Source organism: Temnothorax curvispinosus, unplaced genomic scaffold, assembly GCF_003070985.1.
Source record: "Temnothorax curvispinosus isolate PA1 unplaced genomic scaffold, ASM307098v1 QBEX01006525.1, whole genome shotgun sequence".
Classification (NCBI taxonomy): domain Eukaryota; kingdom Metazoa; phylum Arthropoda; class Insecta; order Hymenoptera; family Formicidae; genus Temnothorax; species Temnothorax curvispinosus.
In genome coordinates this window covers 10,923-32,757 of record NW_020216305.1, presented here as the reverse complement: position 1 = coordinate 32,757, position 21,835 = coordinate 10,923, and the positions used below count along the sequence as shown (strand labels likewise).

Here is a 21,835-nt window from a genome sequence, read left to right as displayed (position 1 = left end):
AGAAATTTGGACAAATTCTAAATATCGTGAGTGATACCACTACCTTCCAGTCCTTGTCTACTTCCAAGTCTTTTTCAATAGAATATCAACTTGCAATAGCTTTGTATCGCTTTGGAAATGATGGCTCAGGTACGTCATTTCCTAGGATTTCTGAACACTTTGGAATAAGCGGGGCAGAAATGATACATTTGTGCACTGAACGTGTGATTACGGTAAGTCAAGGATAATTATTTCTTTACATTATTATTAAACTTATAAATTTAAATTAATATTATATTTTTATATTTATACAGGCGCTGCTCTCTGTAGAGAAAAAATACATAACTTGGCCGAGCGAATTGGAACGCAAGCACATTTGCGCAACGATGATGAACTCGCTTCCAGGATGTATTGGTTACATGGATGGTACACATATACCGTTGTTCGAGGCACCTCTGCAAGACCATGAAGCGTATTTTAGTAGAAAACAGCAGTACGCACTACACATACATGCAATCTGTGATAATCATTTGCTATTTAGGAGTGTCTCAGTAGGTTATCCGGCTAGTGCACATGATGCTAGAGTTTTCGCCAACTCGCCCATTGGTCTACATCCAGAGAATTACTTATCAGACGGTCAATGGATAGCAGGAGATTCAGCCTACCGCTGTAATCGATACGTAGTGACTCCGTTTAGAGAAAATTCAAATGTTGGAACACGAAGAGATAGGCGTCGTTTCAACCGTCATTTTTCAAGTATTTTATTAATTACGTTATTACACAAGTATGTTTATGATTTAGAACATTATCCTATTGCTCACAAAACATTGTATTCAGGTAAACGAGTGAAAATCGAGCATGCATTTGGAATTTTAAAAATGTTATTTAGAAGTCTTCGATCCTTGCGTGTTCGAATAAATAAGAACAAAGGACATCGACGAGCATGTCAGTGGATTATAACTTGTATAGTATTGTATAACATTATTAAGCCAAAACCACAGGACTACAACTTCGATGTAGAACAAGTTTTTCATCACTTCGAACAGGAGCTGCAATACGATGAGACTAGAGGTGAAAATAACTGCCAAAGAGAGATTTTATTCCAGTGGTTTTTGCAAAGAAATATTTAGTTTTCTTAGTTACCATTTTATTCCCTTGTTTCAAGATTATACAGAAAATAAAAATGGAACAAAAATAATATGAATAATATTATGTATTTATATTATATAAAATATATATTTATATTATTATAAAACAGAATATAATGTTGTATAATTATCATAATTATCTCTCGAACGATCGCATCAAAAGTTGAAATAGGAACAGTTGCATAAGATGTAGGTGACACCCTAAAGTATTTCCCTCGTAAATGTTAACAAAAAAAAATTTTCTTTACTTTTCTCTTCATTTTATAAAATTTTTTAAATTTATTTTTTTTAAATGTAATTTCTGTAGTATAAAAAAATTTTAATTTTAATGAAAAAAAAAGACCTTCAGCAATCGTAAAATTTTTCCATGTCGTGATCATAAAAATAAAATAGCTAGGGTGTAGCCTACACCCCACGCGATCTTTCGAGGGTTATACAGAGACTTCCCTGGTAATTATTCAATACCCATTTTTAATTTTTCCAACTCAAGATCATGCTGTAATTTTAATTTCTGGAGCTCTGCATCTTTTTCAATTTTTAACTTCTCAAGTTCAAATTGCCGGTCTTCACTTTTTTTTTGTCTTTCTATATCTGCCGTCCACTTCTCACGTTCGAACTTTAATTGCTGCTGCTTAAATTCTTGTTCTATTTGGAATCGTGTCTGTTGTTCAGCATGCATCTGCACCTCCTTTGCCTTTTCCCAATTCAGACGTTTCTCTTCAACAACAATTCTTGCTTTCAGAGAATTTTCTAGCGCCGCTGCAGCAGACTTAATAGGGCTTTTTCGTAATCTTTTCTTTAAAGGTTCATCCTCTGACGTCGATGTAGTGGGTGTTTCAACAACGTGTTCAATAATTTGAAAACTCAAAGCATCTATATCATCAGGTAGGTTGGGGAGTGTGTTCAGGAGTGTGTCAACAGTTGTATCATTATTTGTATCAGTTTCTATTTCCAAACTTGTTCCGTCACCATCCAACTCAATATCATCACTATGATGGATGTAAGGAGGATTGATGTGAGGCTTGTCACCGAGGATTTCGTCCAACTCGAAAAAAAATTTACAACGCTTGATTAGCTCCACTAAAAGTTAAAATATGTATCAGATAAGCATAATCATAAACGTCACTTATAGTTTATAAAACGAATGAATCATATAACGCTTAATAAATCATATAATCATATATACTTTTTACAGTATCACTTCCTGTCTCGACATTTTCTTGAAGAATGTCTTGTCTAGTTTTGTTTCGCCATTCCAAAGCTTTATTGTACGATGCCTTCATATTCTTCATATGTTGAACAAGCTTAGCATTGTTAATATTCTCAAAAAGTGGAAGTTGGTGAATGCGTAAGAAATTTTTGTAGTACTCGGGTGCGGTTGGCTTCTGGAAAACCATTTTAAATGTTTAAATATAAATGAAGGTTTTAAATATATACCCAGTAAACATCGAGCATCAGTTACATTGCATCTGTGTTACAATTCCTCACTCAACAAAGTAAATGCAATATAACATATGTGTTATATTACATTTACATTGTTGAGTGAGAAATTATAGATGCAATGTAATTGATGCTCGGTGTTTATTGGGTATTTGAATATTCACTGATGTAATAGCCATTTTGCCCATTTACTTCGAATTGTCTTCCTATGGATATGCCATCCTTGGCGTAATCTAAAATCGCTTTCTCCATTTCTTCAGTCCACTTCTGGCGAGGATTAATCACTACACGTGACTTTTTGGTCCTTTAAATGAGATTAAAAAAGTTTTCAAATTTTTTTTCCGTACTTTTTTATAAATTAATTTAAAAATTATTTAACGTAATACAATAGGTAATAGAAATTGACATTCATTCCATCAGGTTCCACACAGCTTTTTCTTGGCATTTTGTAGACTCGTACCCAGCAGGCCTATTCTGTAATTATTAACAATAATGTCGTTATTGATGCTGTCGTTGCGCTGATAGTAAAAAAAGCTGCGCAATGACATATCGATAATGACACTATTGTTACAGATACAGAATAGACTTAAGTGCGTCCAGACTTGTGTCGTATCACCGTATCATATCCTGGATCATGTATCATGATCAGCTAAGAATAGGTATTTACATATATACGGCACCCCGTCCACACTTAGCTGATCATAATACGCGATCCAGGACATATACGATATGAACGCACCTTTACAGTGCTGCTAGAATGTAAGCTGCTAGATCGTGGAATAGGAGAGCTTTCACCACTGAATGCAGGATGCCACTAACTTAACCTAACCTATCCACACGTACAGCATGTCAGTTTAGCCGAAGACGAATGCTTAACCTATCGTATTAACCTTTAGGTTAAAAGTTTAAAAATTAACTTTTTAACCTGACATAACCTGTCAAACCGTTAAACTTTACCTTATTTGAATACCCCTATTGTAGATTTGGCTTAAGATTTTTTTCCAAATTGTATCGGTTTCTATCGTTTTCTATCAGGATTTTTCTTATCGGGGTATACTTCGGAAAAATCTTTATTACGCAATATAGTGCCTGTTACACGTGCATATATATGTAAATACAGATTACTTTCTCGTTTTCTTCATATTGATCTCTGACAACAGGCAGGAGCCAAAAAACGGAAGAAGAGAAGCACACCTTGTTTTTCCTTCAACATGTCTTACACTTGCAATAACTGTAAACGTCACGTGGATCTCATTGCCGTCAGATACCATTGTACAGTTTGTGACGTATGTATATTAGATTGCTTTGGAGAAAAATACTTTTGCCACTTTTCATGACTTTTATGCTTACTGTAATTGCGCTTTTTTTACAGGATTTCGATTTATGTGTAAATTGTAAAGATAAGGACGGTCATCCGCACCAGATGGAAAAACTTGGCTTTGCTTTTGATAATGGCTCTTCAGTGACAAATGCACAGAAACTTTTATACATACTGTGCGCGCATGCACAGGCGTGCAGAGATGCTAACTGTCATCTACCCCCACCGATGAAACCGCATTATTGCCAGCTGATGAAGCGAACCATGATGCATGGAAAGTGTTGCAGAATAAGAAGGAACGTTGACAACTGTTCTATGTGTAAGCAGCTGATTGGGTTGTATTTTAACCGTGCGAGTGTCTCGTTCCATTCTGCTCCCCCTTGACAGAGGAGACAACTTACAACTTACAACAATTGACGATCAACGATGATTCAGCGTCAGCGTTGGATGCTGAATAAATATAACTTCATTTTTTCTAAAAATTTTTGTTTGCTGAAAATGAGCGTCAAGCGTCAACGTAAAAAATGACGCCTTACGACCATGTATAAAGACGTCATTTTAAAAATATCTTAAAGCCCAAATAAAGTTTTTTTGTAACTATTTTTACTTAATGTTGTATAATAAAATAATAATAAAGACTACAAATTTAACTATAATATGTTTAATTGTTTCGCAACTTTATGATTGAAGCAATGAATTTATGGTATAAGTTGATGCAGTTGCGTATGATTAGTGGTTTCGGTTTCGTTGATGCCGATTGCGCCCGCATTCCTGGAGGCCTATTAAGCCTTGTGTCCACGATAGTAGAAATCCCCACGCGAGATTAGAAGGGGATGCCTGCGTACATTATAAAGCGATACTGATTACCCTGGCATTGCACCTAATCTTGTTGATGTTCGAGTTGTTAGTATGCGACAAATTGGAATTTGAGAGACACTTGCGGATACTGGTGTTCATATCCTTGATTTTCATCTCAATAGTATCAATTGCAGTAAGTATAAACTACTTTTTCAAATTGCTGCCAGCATTTTTATCAACGTGTACTCTCACCTTTTGATCTGTGTTACGATTTAGGTTTGCATCTGGGCTGTAAAACGTGATTGGTCGTTCGAACTGGAACTGTTTCGCGCAGTGAATGTATTACAGTTTATCTTTTTGGTTTTGAGATTTGACAGCTTTATAACGTGGAGCTGGGAAGTTGTGTTCGTGCCGCTGTGGGCACTCCTTTGTTTATCTTTAGTGGCTGTTTTGTACGCGATAGTATTCGCCGCTGTTTTACTGAGAACGCCGCAGATCAATGCCCGCCAGAAGCGGACCTCAAATCCTTGCACTCGGCGGTGGCGTATACATTTCTAGTTGTTCCCATTTTAGTGTTCCAGGTATAACTAGCGCATTGTTTCGTGTATGCTTCGTTAAATGAATCGTTAATCGACTTAATTTTTCCTTTCCTTTCCTATTATTTAACATAAATTATTCTGTTTCAGGTATTGCTAGCGAATAAATTAGACGGAGATATTTCAATAAATTATATAACAGTGGCAAAGCTACTCCTGTCGCACATGACACTTATTGTTATGTCCTTTGGCGCAAAAGGTGGAAATAGATGTGAGAAATAATTTGGTAAATTTTATTATTTAGTAATAAGATAATAAAATATATTATTTTTTTTCTTTTGATATAACATGTATATAAGATTATTTCGTTATTAATTTTATTTAGCATGTAAGAACGATGGAATGTTTGTCTAGGGTGGTTTGGTATCAGAAAATACTTTTGTCACTTTCTGCTAGGTTTATGTCCATTGCTTCAAGAATATAATAATATATCTATCAACCAAAGGACGAGCGAGATCAACCGCCATCCGAGCCAATGATTACGGAAAAGAGCGAGAAGTTTATTAAGAAAATCGACCTAATGAAACCTGTTGTGCCTTCTCTATAGATATGCCTGACTGATTGGCTCAAAACAGGTATTCGTCACAAAGATGTGTTTAGAGAATGTGTTAAGGCCGAAGATAACGACATAACGCATAATGTATAAGGATAAGAAAATGGATTGGTCTATTTCTTTATGCACATATATATGGATCAATCAATTTTCTTATGCATTATGCGTTATGCAAAAGTCTGTTCTTCAATCTTTACATGCAAAAATACGTGTAATGCAAATTGACGATGTCTAAATTTTCTCATTCTGATATCTTGCAGGGTTAGCTCGGATATTTTTAAATTGTTATTTTTAATGCAACTGACGTATACAGAGGCCAAATATCTATTATGAAATGATCAGGTATACTTTTAAATATTAAATGGTACTAAATACAGATAATTGAATATAGTTGTATGCTTATATTAATTACTTCTCTTTATTCTAGGCCTTATTAAACAGCCTTATTAAACAAAGAGATTGAATTACACGGATATATATGTCGGCTGGGATACAATGAGCACCTTGCATTTCTTTAGAGTAGCATTGTCAGGACGCGTTAAAAAATGAAGAAAAGGAGCGGCTGGATAAATTAGAAAAGTATTGCTGTTAATGTTGCTGGACATCGTAATGTTAAATGCCCAATCATTTATTATATAATAATGTAGAAATAATGTATATACAGAGACTGTTATATATCATAATAATATTAGGACCCGTATAGTCTACCATACGCGACGATTGTAGACAAGTGCTAATATAACGTTACATTATTTTGTTTATGTATATATATATATATATATATATATATAAAATACCATTATAAACTAATAAAGTTTCTATTTTTTGGTATCAACAGCAACGAACAATTAATTTCTGCGATACTGCTAATTCAACAGACGAAACGATATTGCACGTAGAATTAGTTCAAATTGCCGGAGACAGCACACGATCCTTCGTTCTGAAGCAAATAAAGAAGGCGCAGATTGTCGAGTCGCGACAGCAACAGCACATTATGTCAGAAAAAAGGATTATGAGCGAAGCGGATTGCGATTTTGTAGTCAAACTTTTTAAGACTTTTAAAAATCGAAAGTACCTCTACATGCTGATGGAAGCTTGCCGCCGTTGAATTGAACGAACATCTCGCGGATCCTAATACTCATTTGTACCTCTTTTTACGATCCCGATTATCTCATAATTTGTATTTGTGCGCGTCTATGTGTTGGGTATGCCCACGCACACATATTTATATATAGTTGTAGATATTGTTGCGCCCGTGCGAGTCTGTCCGAGACGCCCGGTATGCGCCCGTGCTAGCGGCGAGTTGAGAATCGTCCCTGACGACCAGCTGATATGAATTATTGATTTTCCAGTGATGTTCTGTTGTTGTTTGTTTTCGAGCGGCGGACTTCGTGCGAACGTGACAGCTCGAATCTCTGTAGTATTTCGTGTGTACTATTAAAACAAGTCCTTACCATCTTATATTGTGTCACTTCATTGCCCGCGAGTGCTGGTTGCGCGAGTGAGTGAGTAAGTGGGTGTAGTGACGCGATCTCGAACTGCGGCGAGCGCAACATTTTTGGGGGCTCGTCCGGGATCGGACGATCGTTTTCGGCAGAAATGAGCGGCCAGGAAACAGGCGGGATAGCCACGACGGCGGCTCCTTCGAGGAAGAGGGCTCGTGCCGCGACTCCTTCAGCGGGAGCCCCGCAGCCCGTGACCCAAGCGGAGACTCTTCAGGCGGTTCTCCTGGAGATGCGGGCGATGCGAGAGGAGCAGGCGCAGAGGGAGGCGATTCATGCGGCGGAGCTGCTGCGTTGGGATGAGGAGCTACTCCAACTTCGACGGGAAATCCAGCTAAGTCCCTCCATTAATAGAGCGTCTGGGGATATCGGTGATGCGGGGACGCGTTGTGAACTTCCCGGGGCGAGTGATTCGCGCTTGGGTCCGGCGTCCCATCTCGTGTATCCGGGAGTGAGCGAGGCGCGAACTAACTCGGGCGAGAGCGTCGCGCGCACGGAGCTTGGTTACAAGCTCAAGCCCGATGTCTACGATGGGACGGTTCCGTTGCGGGAATTTTTCTCGCAATTTGACATAATTGCGCGTGCGAATCAATGGAGTGACGAGTCAAAGACCATCGCATTGGCCTCGTGTCTGAGGGGAAAAGCGCGCTCGGTTTTAGATTCGGTCGAGGATGTCGATAATTTAGAGTATGCAGAGTTAAAATCAAAGTTAGAGTTGCGTTTCGGGGAGGGGCACCTCTTTCAAAATTATTATTCTATTTTTACAAACCGGAAACAGAAATTCGGAGAGGATTATGCGTCTCTCGGTTCCGAATTAGAAAGGCTTGTACGTTTAGCGTATCCCGAATGTCCCTTTGCGATTCGAGATAAAATTGCGTGTGCGCAATTTATCTCGGCATTAACGGACGGATTTGTGAAAAGGACCCTTCAGCTAGAGGGCGTGACTTCCTTAAAATTAGCGGTTGAGAGGACGAAAGCCGTTAAAATAATTTACGGAGAGAATTCTGGGGGGTTCGGAAAGAGAAAGGAAAATTTTGAAAAAGAGAATAAAAAGCCCGCGCTGCAAAACGGGAGCGACGAAAAGGGAGAGGAGAAAAAGGAGGAAAACGGTAGCAGTTACCGTAATAACCGTTACCGTGCCACTGCCAAAGAGTGCTGGCTTTGTGGAAAAGTCGGGCATTTCCGGGCCGAGTGCCCCGGGAACACGGAAAAGGGAAACGCGGATTAGTTGCTCTCGGCGGGGGGAGAGTAACCTGCGCAGATAAAGCCCCGAACGTTGTGATTCGTTCTATTAGTAATAAATACAATTCTTGTGATTTTTGTTATAAGGGCAAATTAAATGGGAGGGATTGTTTCTTTAAAATTTATACGGGTTCCGATGTTTCTATCGTAAATAAAAAGTTCCTTGGAGAGTTTGATGAGGAGACTCAGATCGGAAATTGTTTTCTTCGTTATCCTACGGGAGAGAGAGTTCAAGTTGAGTCTAAGGTCAAGGTGAGAGTTCAAATCGGGGAATTCTCTGAAAAGATTTCTATGTACGTAGCGGAAATTAGCGATGAATGTCTATTGGGTGGAGATTTCTTGAAAATTGTTAACCTAGATGGAATCTTTGTTTCGGTTTTTGGAAAATCAAGGCGGGATGTCGGAAAGGTTTTGAATTGTTCTCGGATAGAAGGTTCTTCTGAAATAGTCCCTTCCTTCTTAGAAGAGTTTTTCGAAAGAGATTCTAAAAAACTGAGTAAAGAACAGAAGAAAGCTTTTGCTGAATTTTTAAATGAATTCCAGGACGTCTTTTCGGAAAAAATTGTTGCAGGGAACTGTGGAATTGTTAATCATGAAATTAATCTGAAGGACTCTACCCCAATTAAACAAACTCCCCGTCGTATTCCTATCCGAATGAGGGGGGAGGTTGATCGGATTATCGAAGAAATGAGAGAGCAGGGTGTGATAGAGGAATCACGTAGCCCTTGGGTTTCGCCAGTTGTGCTGGTTAAGAAAAAAGATGGATCAATTCGTTTTTGTATCGATTTTCGGAAAGTGAATAAAGTTACCAGGAAGAATTCTTTTCCCATGTCCTGAATAGACGATATTCTTGATCAGTTGTTAGGCAATAGTTGGTTTTCTACTCTTGATCTTAAAAACGGGTATTGGCAAATTAAGATCCGCCCGGAAGACCGCGAAAAAACGGTTTTTTCTATTGGAAGTGGATTATGGCAGTTTATTGTGATGCCGTTTGGTCTTTGTAACGCTCCTGCCACCTTTGAACGGTTAATGAAAAAAATTCTTCAGAAGTTATCAAAGATTTGTTTGACCTATCTGGATAACGTTATTATTTTTGGTAAAAGTTTCGAAGAAATGTTAGAAAATTTAAGAAAAGTATTTTCTGAATTACGTTTAGCTAATCTGAAAATTAATCCTAAAAAATGTGTACTTTTTGGTAATAAAGTAAAATATTTGGGACATGTGGTTTCGGCAGAGGGCGTCGCGACAGATCCCGATAAGATTTCTGCTGTGAAAGATTGGCCGGTCCCTCATACCAAAAGGCAGTTGCGCAGTTTTTGTTTTTCTTCTTACTACCGGAAGTTTGTTAGGGGCTTCTCTTCTTTGGCAAAACCCCTTTTCACGTTAACCGGGAATCAAGTGAAGTTTATTTGGGGAGAAGAATGTCAGAATTCGTTTGAAAGTTTGAAACAAGTGTTAACGTCCTCCCCTGTACTTTCCATTTCCAAAAGGGGAGGGTGAGTTCGTGCTGGACACGGACGCCTCCAACATTGGAATCGGCGCAGTTTTGTCTCAAAGGCAGGAAGGATTGGAGAAAGTCATTGCGTACTTTAGTCGCGTGCTGAGCAAGACGGAAAGGAATTATCGTGTAACTCGTCGTGAATTGCTAGCGATAGTAGATTCGGTTAAATCTTTTCGGTATTATCTTTTGGGACGCAAGTTTATTATTCGTTCGGATCATGCCTCTCTTAGATGGCTCATGTCCTTCAAAGATTTGGAAGGACAATTAGCTCGTTGGCTGGAAAGGCTCCAACAGTACGATTTTGAAATAATTTATCGTAAAAGTCTTTCACACGGAAACGCCGATGGTCTTTCCAGGCGTCAGTGTGAAGAAGATAACTGTACTTTTTGTGAGAGGGTAGCAAGAAATAATGCTGGGGAGCCGAAAACAATCGCGCGTATAATTCTAAAAGGAGAAACTTTGGACGAATGGAGGAAAGACCAACTAGAGGATCTTAGTATTGCGACGATTTATAGGGGCAAGGAGTCAGGAATACGCCCATCCCATACTGAGGTTTCTGCGAGAGATATTTCAGCTCGGATTTATCTTTTTTATTGGGACGCTCTTATTTTGAGGGATGGTGTTCTCTACAAAAGATGGGAGGCTCCTAATTTAAAGTCTTGGATTTACCAGCTCGTAGTCCCCCGGAAACGAATTAAACAGGTTTTGGAAGAGGCGCACGATTCTTCGTCAGGTGGTCATTTTGGGGTTAATAAAACCCTTGAGAAAATCCGAAAGCGATTTTATTGGGCCACCTGTAAGCGAGACGTAGAGGATTGGTGTAGGTCTTGCGAGATCTGTGTCTCTAAAAAGGGCCCTTCGGGAAAAGGAAAATTCCCACTACAAATTTACAATGTTGGGGTTCCTTTTGAAAGAGTTCAAATGGACATACTTGGTCCTCTCCCTTTGACAAAATCGGGCAATAAATATTTGTTGGTTATTGTGGATTGTTTCACCAAGTGGGTAGAAGCTTTCCCTTTGAGGAGTATTAGAACGAAAATAGTGGCTGAAGCATTTGTTAATCAATTTGTCTCCAGGCATGGGGTTCCCTTGGAAGTCCATACGGACCAAGGGAGGAATTTTGAGTCAAAGCTTTTTGCGAAAGTAATGGAACTCTTTGGAATTAAAAAGACAAGGACTACTGCATTGCATCCACAATCCGACGGACAGGTTGAGAGGCAGCATCAAACAATAACCAATTATCTAGCCAAATACGTCTCCGAAAATCAGAGTGATTGGGATCGGTGGATTCCCTTATTTCTTTTAGCGTATAGGTCTTCGAAACAGGAGGTCACAGGCGTTACTCCTGCAGAAATGTATTTTGCCCGAGATCTTAGATTACCTTTGGACTTATTGCGAGGAAATCCTCCCGGAGAGGAGAAACATAAGTTAGAAGGAAGTTTTATCGGGAGGCTAAGAAAAAAATTAGAGGATATATTCATTCCGAGGTTAGGGAAAAGTTGGAAATTAAGTCTTCTAAAGTAAAGAACTGGTATGATCAAAGAGCTAGAAAAAATCTTTTTCAGGAGTCTCAAAAAATATGGTTATATAATCCTCGTAGAGAGATAGGGAAAGCTCCAAAATTGCAAAGAAATTGGGAAGGTCCTTTTCAAATTGTGAAAAGATTAGGTGATGTAGTGTATTGTATTCAGAAGACACCTCGACACAAAAAGAAGGTAGTACATGCAGACAGATTAGCTCCTTTTTCGGAGAGGTTGGTGGGAAGTTGTTAGTAAAATCGGAACTTCGTAATCTATTGAAGGGAATTTATGCATAGAAAAAACTTATTATTTTGTTAAAAGTTACTGCATACGTTATTTGTTTTGTTTAAGGGGGAGTTTCAAGAAAGGAGAATCCATCATTAAGGAATTGAGTTTTAGCTACATCTTCTCGGAAGAAAGCTAACTGAAGACTGCCTCTCCCTCGGTTTTCAATTGAGGTTTCCCGAGGGACTTGGGCAAATGCCGAGGCAGGGACTTGGGGAGTCTAAATGACGTTAGGTCCTCAGGAAATTTCCCCCCCCCCTTGTCCGAAAACTGGAAGAGTGACATCGACGACGAAGTGGGATACGGCGACGAGGAAGTCAACGTCGGGGCAATGGAAGCGGGTTCCTGTGAGTTCGTCTTATAAGATAGGACGGAAAATTGCGGGTTGGACGAAGGAAGCGAAGCCTGAAACCCGTAGCAACAGCTCGGAAATGGGCGGGGATCGTTTCGGAGTCCTGGAGCCTGCGGGAAAAAGAGAAACCGCTTGGAGACTGCCCTTCCTGATTGTCGGGACGACAATCGAGAAGAAGGGGGGGCAGTGTTGCGCCCGTGCGAGTCTGTCCGAGACGCCCGGTATGCGCCCGTGCTAGCGGCGAGTTGAGAATCGTCCCTGACGACCAGCTGATATGGATTATTGATTTTCCTGTGATGTTCTGTTGTTGTTTGTTTTCGAGCGGCGGACTTCGTGCGAACGTGACAGCTCGAATCTCTGTAGTATTTCGTGTGTACTATTAAAGCGAGTCCTTACCATCTTATATTGTGTCACTTCATTGCCCGCGAGTGCTGGTTGCGCGAGTGAGTGAGTGAGTGGGTGTAGTGACGCGATCTCGAACTGCGGCGAGCGCAACAATATCTATCAACGATAAGGAGCATGCTTTTATCTTCAATTTAATTCTTCAAAACCATGCACGCAACAATGTGATCCTTGAATATATTTTAGAACATTTTGATAAAATAAAACCCAAGTAATAACATTTTTTTTAAATATATATATTCTATTTTCTTTAAATAAATTTATCATATACATTAATTATAAATATGTAATTTTGCTCTTACAGATCATTTGCTGCAAGCCAAATGATAAAAAGTATCGTTTCTAATGTTTATTAATTTTAACAAACAAATTTCCAAGGTAAATTTTATGATTTTTCATTACTTATTGATTTTTGATTAATAATCTTTTAACTGTGACGCGCTTAAAATAAAAATTGTTCGTCGTACGTTGAATTATAGATTAATGCAACTTTATATAATAAAATTAATATTAATAATTAATTCTGTTTATATTTTTGAGCTGTATATTTATATCTTAAAAAAAAACTATGTTGCAAAATTGAATAATACTAGCGTGTGGCTTGAAACATAAATTGAAATTTTATCATTTCATCATTTATATATATATGCCTTTTTTAATAATCAATTCTTAAGGATATTTAATATACATATATACATATCTTTTGCAAATAGGAAACAACTTTTACGACATGCACATACTTCCCATACAGCTAAAGGATTAAATGTATCTTTGTGTATATCATATATATTTATTGTTATTATTGCATGTGTTAAAAAATATTTTTAGAAATTCGGCCTCTATAAGGAAGTGAAAAGGGGTAAAATGTGTGTTAATTACCGTAGCGAAGCACGGTATCAAGCTAATGTATTATATAGATATTATCTGACTGATTCAAAGAAGTGCAACTGACAAAAACGACTCTTCTTTGAGTCGATTCTTCAATATTATAAACAAACACCATATTTGTGATCTATGATCTTCCTGTAGATATCTTTGTCCACAAATATTCAAAATAATGTGTAACGGTACGAGTCGAACAGTTGTGTGAGGCACTGTAGTGTATTTGACATTTGTATACATGACATATGTATGTATCTATATCAAAACATCGAGCTCCCATATTTTAGTCAGTTACTTTATTCGGTGTTATTTCGAGATGATCGGACGCACGGGTCGAAGTTACTGAACTATCCTTCATATTAACGGCTTTCGTTGCAATAGCGCATAATTAATTGCTGCAAAAGAATTGTAGCTGAATCAGCATACAAGTGTATAATAAACTAAGGTAAGTCATTAAGAGCAATAATAATTAATAATTAATTATGTATTATACTTCGTTGAAGATACAAAGAAATATATAAAACATAATTTAAATAATTTCGACAGACAATACACGATGAAATTTATCTTTATTTCCTCGAGATTACTCATGGATTGTGATAAATTTTTATTTTAAATATGTATTTTTTTAATCAGTTGATATTTTGTTTCTTATCGTTGCTGCATAGGGAAAACGAAAGATTTAATATAATTTCGAAGCAATCTTATTAAAACACATAACGTTTCGAACGTAGAAAAAATGTTAAATTAAACAAAAGACGAGATTATTATTTATTATTGTCGCGGTTGACAAATAAATAAAATTAACGGCCATACAATGGAAAGACTCTCGAGAGTTTCTCTCTCTCTCTCTCTCTCTCTCTCTCTCTCTCTCTCTCTCTTTCTCTCTTTTCTCTCGAGAGTTTTCTTGATGAAAACATCTGTTATTATTATAGCGAGGATTTACCATGGACCTGCATCTCACCGAAGATCAACCGTTTCTTATAGTGGATGCAACTGAAACTGTACAAGTTGTTCAGATGAGAAAGGGTGGACCAACTGTGATGCTTCCACAGGCGATACAAGTAGCGGTGCCTAATGAACAAGTTCTAATTTAAGATTTAATATAATTTCGAAGCAATCTTATTAAAACACATAACGTTTCGAACGTAGAAAAAATGTTAAATTAAACAAAAGACGATATTATTATTGTCGCGGTTGACAAATAAATAAAATTAACGGCTATACAATGGAAAGACTCTCGAGACTTTCTCTCTCTCTCTCTCTCTCTCTCTCTCTCTCTCTTTGCTCTCGAGAGTTTTTACTCGCAGGTGGACACGCACCGTTAAAGCAATATGAATACTAGTTTTACATAAACGGCCGATGCTTTAAGATAAACATTATTATTTTATTTTAAATATATAAATTTGATTATGTTATGTATAACTTTCTTATATATATTTCTTGATGAAAACATCTGTTATTATTATAGCGAGGATTTACCATGGACCTGCATCTCACCGAAGTACAACCGTTTTTTGTAGTGGATGCAACTGGAACTGTACAAGTTGTTCAGATAAGCCAGGGTGGACCAACTGTGATGCTTCCAAAGGCGATACAAGTAGCGGTGCCTAATGGACAGATCCAAGTTGTTCCAGTTTCTAGTCTGGCTGGCACTGGCCAACAAATTATTTATTCAACAGTTATTCAGCAACCACAGACCCCACAAATCATTCGAACTCCCGATAGACAAACTTACATCTACCAACCCGTGCAGTTGGAAGGCCAAGTACAGCAAGCGCAACCAACGGGTAAGTGTTGTGAGGTATTTATACGTATCTGTTTTGTGTAGCTTTATCTAATTTTGTTTTTCTTGTCTTTTATTTACAGTAACAAATCCTTATGATAATCTTATTCAAATTGCTGGTACAACGTCACACGCTGACATTACTGCAGCTATTACAACCCCGGTACAACCTTTGGGCAGTCCTGTGTCAACAGTTTTACAAGCAGGGAACGTCGATATGGTCAATATGATAATAATCATAGAATTTATACAGTAATTATGTGTGCGTGTGTATATGTGGTGTGAGAGGATTAATTACTTGTGATTTGTGCGGTGACCAGTTTGAGTTCCGTACGAAACAATGTTGTGCTATTGCGAAAACACGTAATCGCAAGCAGTGCGACCAGTGATCTTACGGTGCGTGTAAAACGATCAATGTCCATCTGGAGTAATTTCGAAAAAATGTAAGAAATTTTACACACACACACACACACACACACACACACACACACACACATACGCATACATTGTCTATTGTGTTCCTATTTACTGATTAACATATAAACTTTCTGAGAATTAGGAATTATTAATGCTTTATTGCCACAATTATTAATAAACCATGTCTCATATTCTGTAATTAGATGGTGCCAGGTGATAGCGGACAAACACAGTTCCAAAGAGTAGCGTTACCTAACGCTGAGCTTCTGGAAGAAGATAAACCACTCAACGCAAAACAGTATAAACGGATATTGAAGCGTCGTCAAGCCCGTGCTAAATTGGAAGCTGAAGGGAATAAGATACCCAAGAAAAGGCCAGAAGTATTTTTCAATTTTTACACATGTTTCTTTTTAATTAATATTTGAAATTAAGATTTTTATGTTTACTTAAATATTAGTTTTGCATAAAATTTAAAATTATATTACCTACATTTATATTTAGATTACATACTGTAATATCTATTTGATGGAAGAAAAAAAGATTTAGGAAAGTAAAATTAATTTATATATTTTTCAGCTTGTTATAGAAATGGAAGCCGATACAACGAATATAATAACCAATGCAACCAAAGATTCGATGTTAATTTTGTTTTATTTTTTTTTTTTTTTTTTTTTTATTAAAGATGATTCCTTTTTCGGAATAAATTTCGTTTTACAGGGACGTACCCAACTTTTTTACATGTACCACATTTCATTACAGGCCATTGACATCGACGTCCAGAGAACCTGGTTATTCTGTAATAGACCAAGAGTTGTCTGGTCTTAAATTCGATGTGGAAAATTTACCTGACAATATACTTAACGAATTGATAGAGAAAAGGGAGGAAACTGAAATAATAATAAATGACCAAGATAATAAGTAAGTATGTATTTACACCAAGTGACGAAGAGCTGATACGACAACGAATACAACTGATGCAACCAAAGATTCGATGTTTTTTATTATTATTATTATTATTATTATTATTATTATTATTATTATTATTATTATTATTATTATTATTATTAAAGATGATTCCTTTTTTGGTATAAATTTCGTTTTACAGGGACGTACCCAATCTTTTTACATGTACCACATTTCATTACAGGCCATCGACATCGACGTCCAGGGAACCTGCTTATTCTAATACAATAGACCAAGAGTTGTCTAATCTTATATACGAACAGAGTTTACCTGTCGAAAAATTTCACAAGTGGATAGATGTAAATGAAATAATAAACAATGACCAATAATAAGTATTATGTATTTACACCAAATGACAATGAGCCTGGCGAAGCTGATAAGATAGAAAAAATCTACAGATCGTTATTATCATAGATGTTTCGCCGGACTCAAATGTAAGAATAAGCGGGAATTTTTATATAAAATTTATATAACGTTTGTTTATATTATGTTTTTTTTTATAATACATATACTTGCCTTTTCCTTTCTTTTCGCAGAATTTTATGGTGATGACGAAGCTTACAAATCAGAAGAGGATACATCTGATTTTGATCAAATTACAATAGAAATGATTCAGGAGGAATTAGAGAAGCTGAAAGATATCCAAACGGGCAGAATTACAAGTAGTACATCGAATATCACTTCTGACGCGGCTCAAGATAAAATTTTTGACACAAATACTACGAAGAATGAGGAATCGCATCCTTTTGCAAATTCTATTCAAGACACATTAACGGAGAGTTGTTCGCCTGAACAAGGAACTATAAGGAAGGTCTAAAGACGTTGGTCACAATTCTGTTTCTATCAACTCGCCCTTGCCTAATAAGGCAAAAAAACAGCGAGGGGACCCGTTGATCTCTTGACGCAGCATCCGCGACTCCGGCCTTTCCCGTTCTCGACGTCTCTCGAAGAGGCGAAGCCTTCCGGTTCGAACGTTACGAATAAATAATGTCTGACCCGCGCATAAGAACGCTCCAGATTAAGACAGGAGCAGTGAAGCGCCTCGCAAAAGAGAAGGTTACATACGAGAAAGAGGCGGCGCAGCAGCGCGAGAGGGTACAAAAGCTGATGAAGGAGCAGGGTGAGGATCGCTTTTTAGCCGCGAGGAAAGAAAGGACTGCGATTCCGTATCACGTGGCGTCGAGACGTTTCGTAACTGCGTTGGTACAAGATATTTGCCGATTCGTTTGATAATAATGACAGAGTTGTTGTTGAACAATTTTATTTACAGAATGTGTATTGTTGCAGACAAAGATAACTACGACATAAAGAAGCAAGAGGAGGTGCTTCAGGAATTCCTTATGATGGTACCGGACTGTGTCAAAGGCATCTCGTCAAAGCGTTTGAAGAACTGAACAAGATCCTGGACACTGAGCAAGATTTAAAAAAAGTTGAAGGTTACATCGAGGCTGAAAAAGTGCTCCAGGAGGTGAAAGAGCAGCTGCCGAAGGAAAGGGATATTTTGCAGATGTGTTAAAAAAAAATGCTTGCCGATGACTTGCTAAATTATTTTTCAATATTATTCTACATTCTTATTTTTCACTTTTACTAACCCTTGACGATTGACTAATTGTACACGTAAACTATTATAGTCCAAGTTTTTATTTTTTTTTTATTGTTCTCACTTGAAGGTACATATATATTATACAAATATGTACAGTGGTCAGTCTTTCCAAGATACTGGACAGACTTATGAAAATGTGCATTTTAATATGTACTACCCGGTATAAACTCGGCAACAATTTGCGCACAACGTAAATTACGGTGGGAATATATATTATAACGTTTACCCAAGCCATGTAACATGTGTGATGACAGTACAGTTAATAATGCGACGTCAATCGATAGAATAAGGAGACAGGAAGATGAGAAGGCCATTGAACAGTTCCTCGAAGAGGCGAAATCGGCAGTCCCTACCAAAAGTAAACAGAAAGATCCGTTCAAGGTCGCGGTTGCTAAGAGTGCGTTGATATCGGCGGCTAGATTAAATAAGCAACTTGAGGCTGTTTGCGCGGAACTCAAGAGCAACGTCGATCTACCGGAAGCGCAATGGCAGGAGAAGGTCAGTGCCTGTAACGCTGCAAAACACGAAATCTGCGAGATCTTGAAAGAATGGAGAATGGAGAAGGGAGAAGTCGATGAAGGAAGAGAGAAGAGCGAGATTGCACGCGGAGGCTGACGTGTGGATTCGAAAGGAGCTGGCAGTGAAACAAGAGGAGCGGGAGAAACAAGAGGAGAAGCTGCGCAAGGATGCAGATATGGTTTTATCCGACGTGCGAAGCAAGAGAAACGATGCACGAAACTATCTGGGAATTTTGAAAGAACTACAGAACTTGCGAAAGATCAAGGCGAACATCGCTCGAGCAAGGAACGAAAAATTGTCCTCGGCAGCTGAGGAACATTCAATGATACTATCGGTAGTGTTTTATTACTATAAATCATTATTTTTAATAAGTTGCTCAAAACGCAAGACGAAAAGTAGGCATTGTAATAATGCGAACGTAATAATGGAGTAATTTCAATAATAAAAAATAAAATAAATATGAAATGCGATTAATAACAAAATATTTAATAACAAGATTTAGAATTGCGTTAACTTTTTCATGTAAATATGATGTAAATTATTGTTTGAGATTCCGTTAACGTTGCGCCTTCCGATCAGATGGCAGCATCGATCGGGTATCGACTCCCGATCACCGCGGCAGCTTGCGCCCGCACGGGCGCGCTCATCGCCAACGTCTTCCTCGCGATATTCAGAGTCGTACAAATGGCCGCGCAGTGATCAGACGCACGACGTGTGCGCACGATTGTGACTACACATTGAAGTGCCCACCGCAGTGATTACAACAGCTGCCGAGATACTGCATTAACATGTAAAGCGACCGCTCATCCAGCTCTACTCGGGTACATCAACACGACAACTCAGGCTCACATGTGCGCGAGTGCCGACCGCCACGTGTCTCACCGGCTCACGGGCGATTCATCGAAGAGGACGGCAATTAATATAATTGCCGCTTATTTACTCAGACTATATATACACCTCATTTTGTTCACCGCTCATCATTCTCAGGTCAGATTGTATCAATTTTGACGCATTAAAGACGCATTAAAGACGGCTCAGACTGTGGTCTGAGTTACACAAAAACAAAGTGAATATTTAGTTAACACCTTCCACGCGCGTCCTTCTCATCCCGCTTCCATCGCCGGGATTAATCAGTGATTTCGCGAACATTTGGTCCTTCGAGCCGGATGCGTGGAACTTAAAGTGTAGCTTGGACACAGATCATGTGAACAGGGCATGCTTTTCACGACATGCCACGTTGACATTATCGCGCGCCTTCGCGAGTGAAGGACAGACCTTCTCCCGCGCACTCACGAGTGTTTCGAAAACATGTTCACGCGTTCCCGCGAGTGTAAACAGACATTTTCACGTGCTCAACATATGACATTGTAGACTCTCGATTTGCATAGTATTTTTCTCACGCGTCTCTCGAACGTTTTCGGTTCGTGCAGCATTTCTTACACGTGTCTCGACATTTCTCAGGTATTTCATCGTGCGCAGCTCAGGGACGGCTCAACATGACGGAACCCGCAAAGGCGGGTACGGGCGGTACGGAGACCACGACGCCGCTGCTCGAGGTACGACCACCGGCTCGCACATCGGAACGCCAAGCCTCACCCGTGCGCTTGTCCACGGAGCTCATCCTAAATGAACCGCCTGGCGACGGTGCGGAATATTGGCGACACGCTGCCAACTTGTGCAGAGGACATGCCGTTCGAGGAGGTTATTCAAATCTCAATGCATCTCGAAGAGGTGAACAAGGCGTTTCTCAAGGAGCATGCATATCTTGAAGCTTCACAGCCGTCGGCGCTCATTCAACAGCAAAGCGCACGTTGACAGCTCAGCATGTGGCAGCTCAACCGGCCCGCACGGCAGCATCTAATTTACCATGCGGAGCACAGATTGTTGCAGAAAGCTTCCAGAAAAGTTTCGAAACCTTGCTGTATGGGCAGCATATGCTGTGCAAAACGGATGAAACTAAGCGAATTACGCGCTACTTACCCACAACAAATGATCGATGCCGCTTCAAGTAAAATACAAAATCAGAAAAATGGTTTTGATGCTAACACAATGCTCAGTTATCAAGACGATCAAAAGTATGAAACAATAAGAGCTGCGACGAAGAAAATTGGATTCGATAAATTTCCATCGTATAAAAATATCCAAAAATCAAAACAGGATTGCTACCCAAACGACATTAATATTACAGAAAGTTCGGCGTCAAATAATTTACAAAAATTACTAGATCATACTGCGAAAAGACTATTTTGAGACAATAGATAAGGAAAATATGGTTGATGTCAATGAATTAACATTGCTCACGAAATGGGGTTGTAATGGATCATCAGGTCTGAGCGTATACAAACAAATTTTTATGGACAAAGAAATATCTGATGAATATATGTTTATGACTTCATTGGGTGCCCTTACGTCTTACTTTATTTTACGATAAAAATATTATTATTTGGAATAATGATCGACCTTCTTCAACGAGATATTGCAGAGCAATACAATTTGAATACACAAAAGAAACTGCTGAAAAAATAAAAAGTGAAAAGCAACGTATAGATGACGAAATTGCTCAATTACGAGAAACAGAAATAGAAAAGTTCGGAACCACATTCAAAATAAATCATCAAATGATATTTACGATGATAGACGGTAAGTTATACAGCTCAAGCTGTAACCCACACGCCTTCATCATCCTCGTGCTTCATTTGCGGTTCCAAACCATCTCAAATGACAAACTTAACAGAAATTAATAAAAGGTCTAACAAAAAAGAAGCACTCAAATTAGGAATATCACCCTTGCACGCACGAATCAAATTCATGGAGTGTATATTACATATTGCCTACAATTTGTCTTTCAAGAAGTGGTCAACAACGCCAGAAACACGCGTTCAAAAAGAAGAAACAAAAAAAGAATACAACACGCTTTTTATAATAAACTTGGACTGAGGGTAGACATCGTTAAACAAGGTTCCGGATCATCTAATGACGGAAATACTTCTCGACGATTTTTTGCTGATCCAAAATCACAGCAGAAATAA

The 21,835-nt window shown here is 38.4% G+C and overlaps 1 protein-coding gene and 3 pseudogenes across 1 annotated transcript; all 4 read left to right on the top strand.

The window, feature by feature from the left end:
• The first annotated feature begins 156 nt into the window (after window positions 1-156).
• On the top strand, window positions 157-828 carry LOC112455918. Its single transcript, XM_025018135.1, has 4 exons — window positions 157-212; window positions 294-451; window positions 521-689; window positions 817-828. Exons 1-4 carry the CDS (start codon window positions 180-182, stop codon window positions 826-828), a joined length of 372 nt encoding a protein of 123 aa, XP_024873903.1. The 5' UTR covers window positions 157-179.
• Window positions 829-4,577: 3,749 nt separating this feature from the next.
• LOC112455917 lies at window positions 4,578-5,826 on the top strand (annotated as a pseudogene).
• Window positions 5,827-17,671: 11,845 nt separating this feature from the next.
• On the top strand, window positions 17,672-18,200 carry LOC112455915 (annotated as a pseudogene).
• Window positions 18,201-18,375: 175 nt separating this feature from the next.
• LOC112455916 lies at window positions 18,376-19,239 on the top strand (annotated as a pseudogene).
• Window positions 19,240-21,835: the final 2,596 nt, after the last annotated feature.

Coding starts and splice junctions, on each gene's coding strand:
- LOC112455918 (XM_025018135.1), top strand. CDS start 180: ATGATACATTTGTGCACTGAACGTGTGATTACG. Junction 213..293: donor GCACTGAACGTGTGATTACG/GTAAGTCAAGGA, acceptor ATATTTATACAG/GCGCTGCTCTCTGTAGAGAA. Junction 452..520: donor CCTCTGCAAGACCATGAAGC/GTATTTTAGTAG, acceptor TTTGCTATTTAG/GAGTGTCTCAGTAGGTTATC.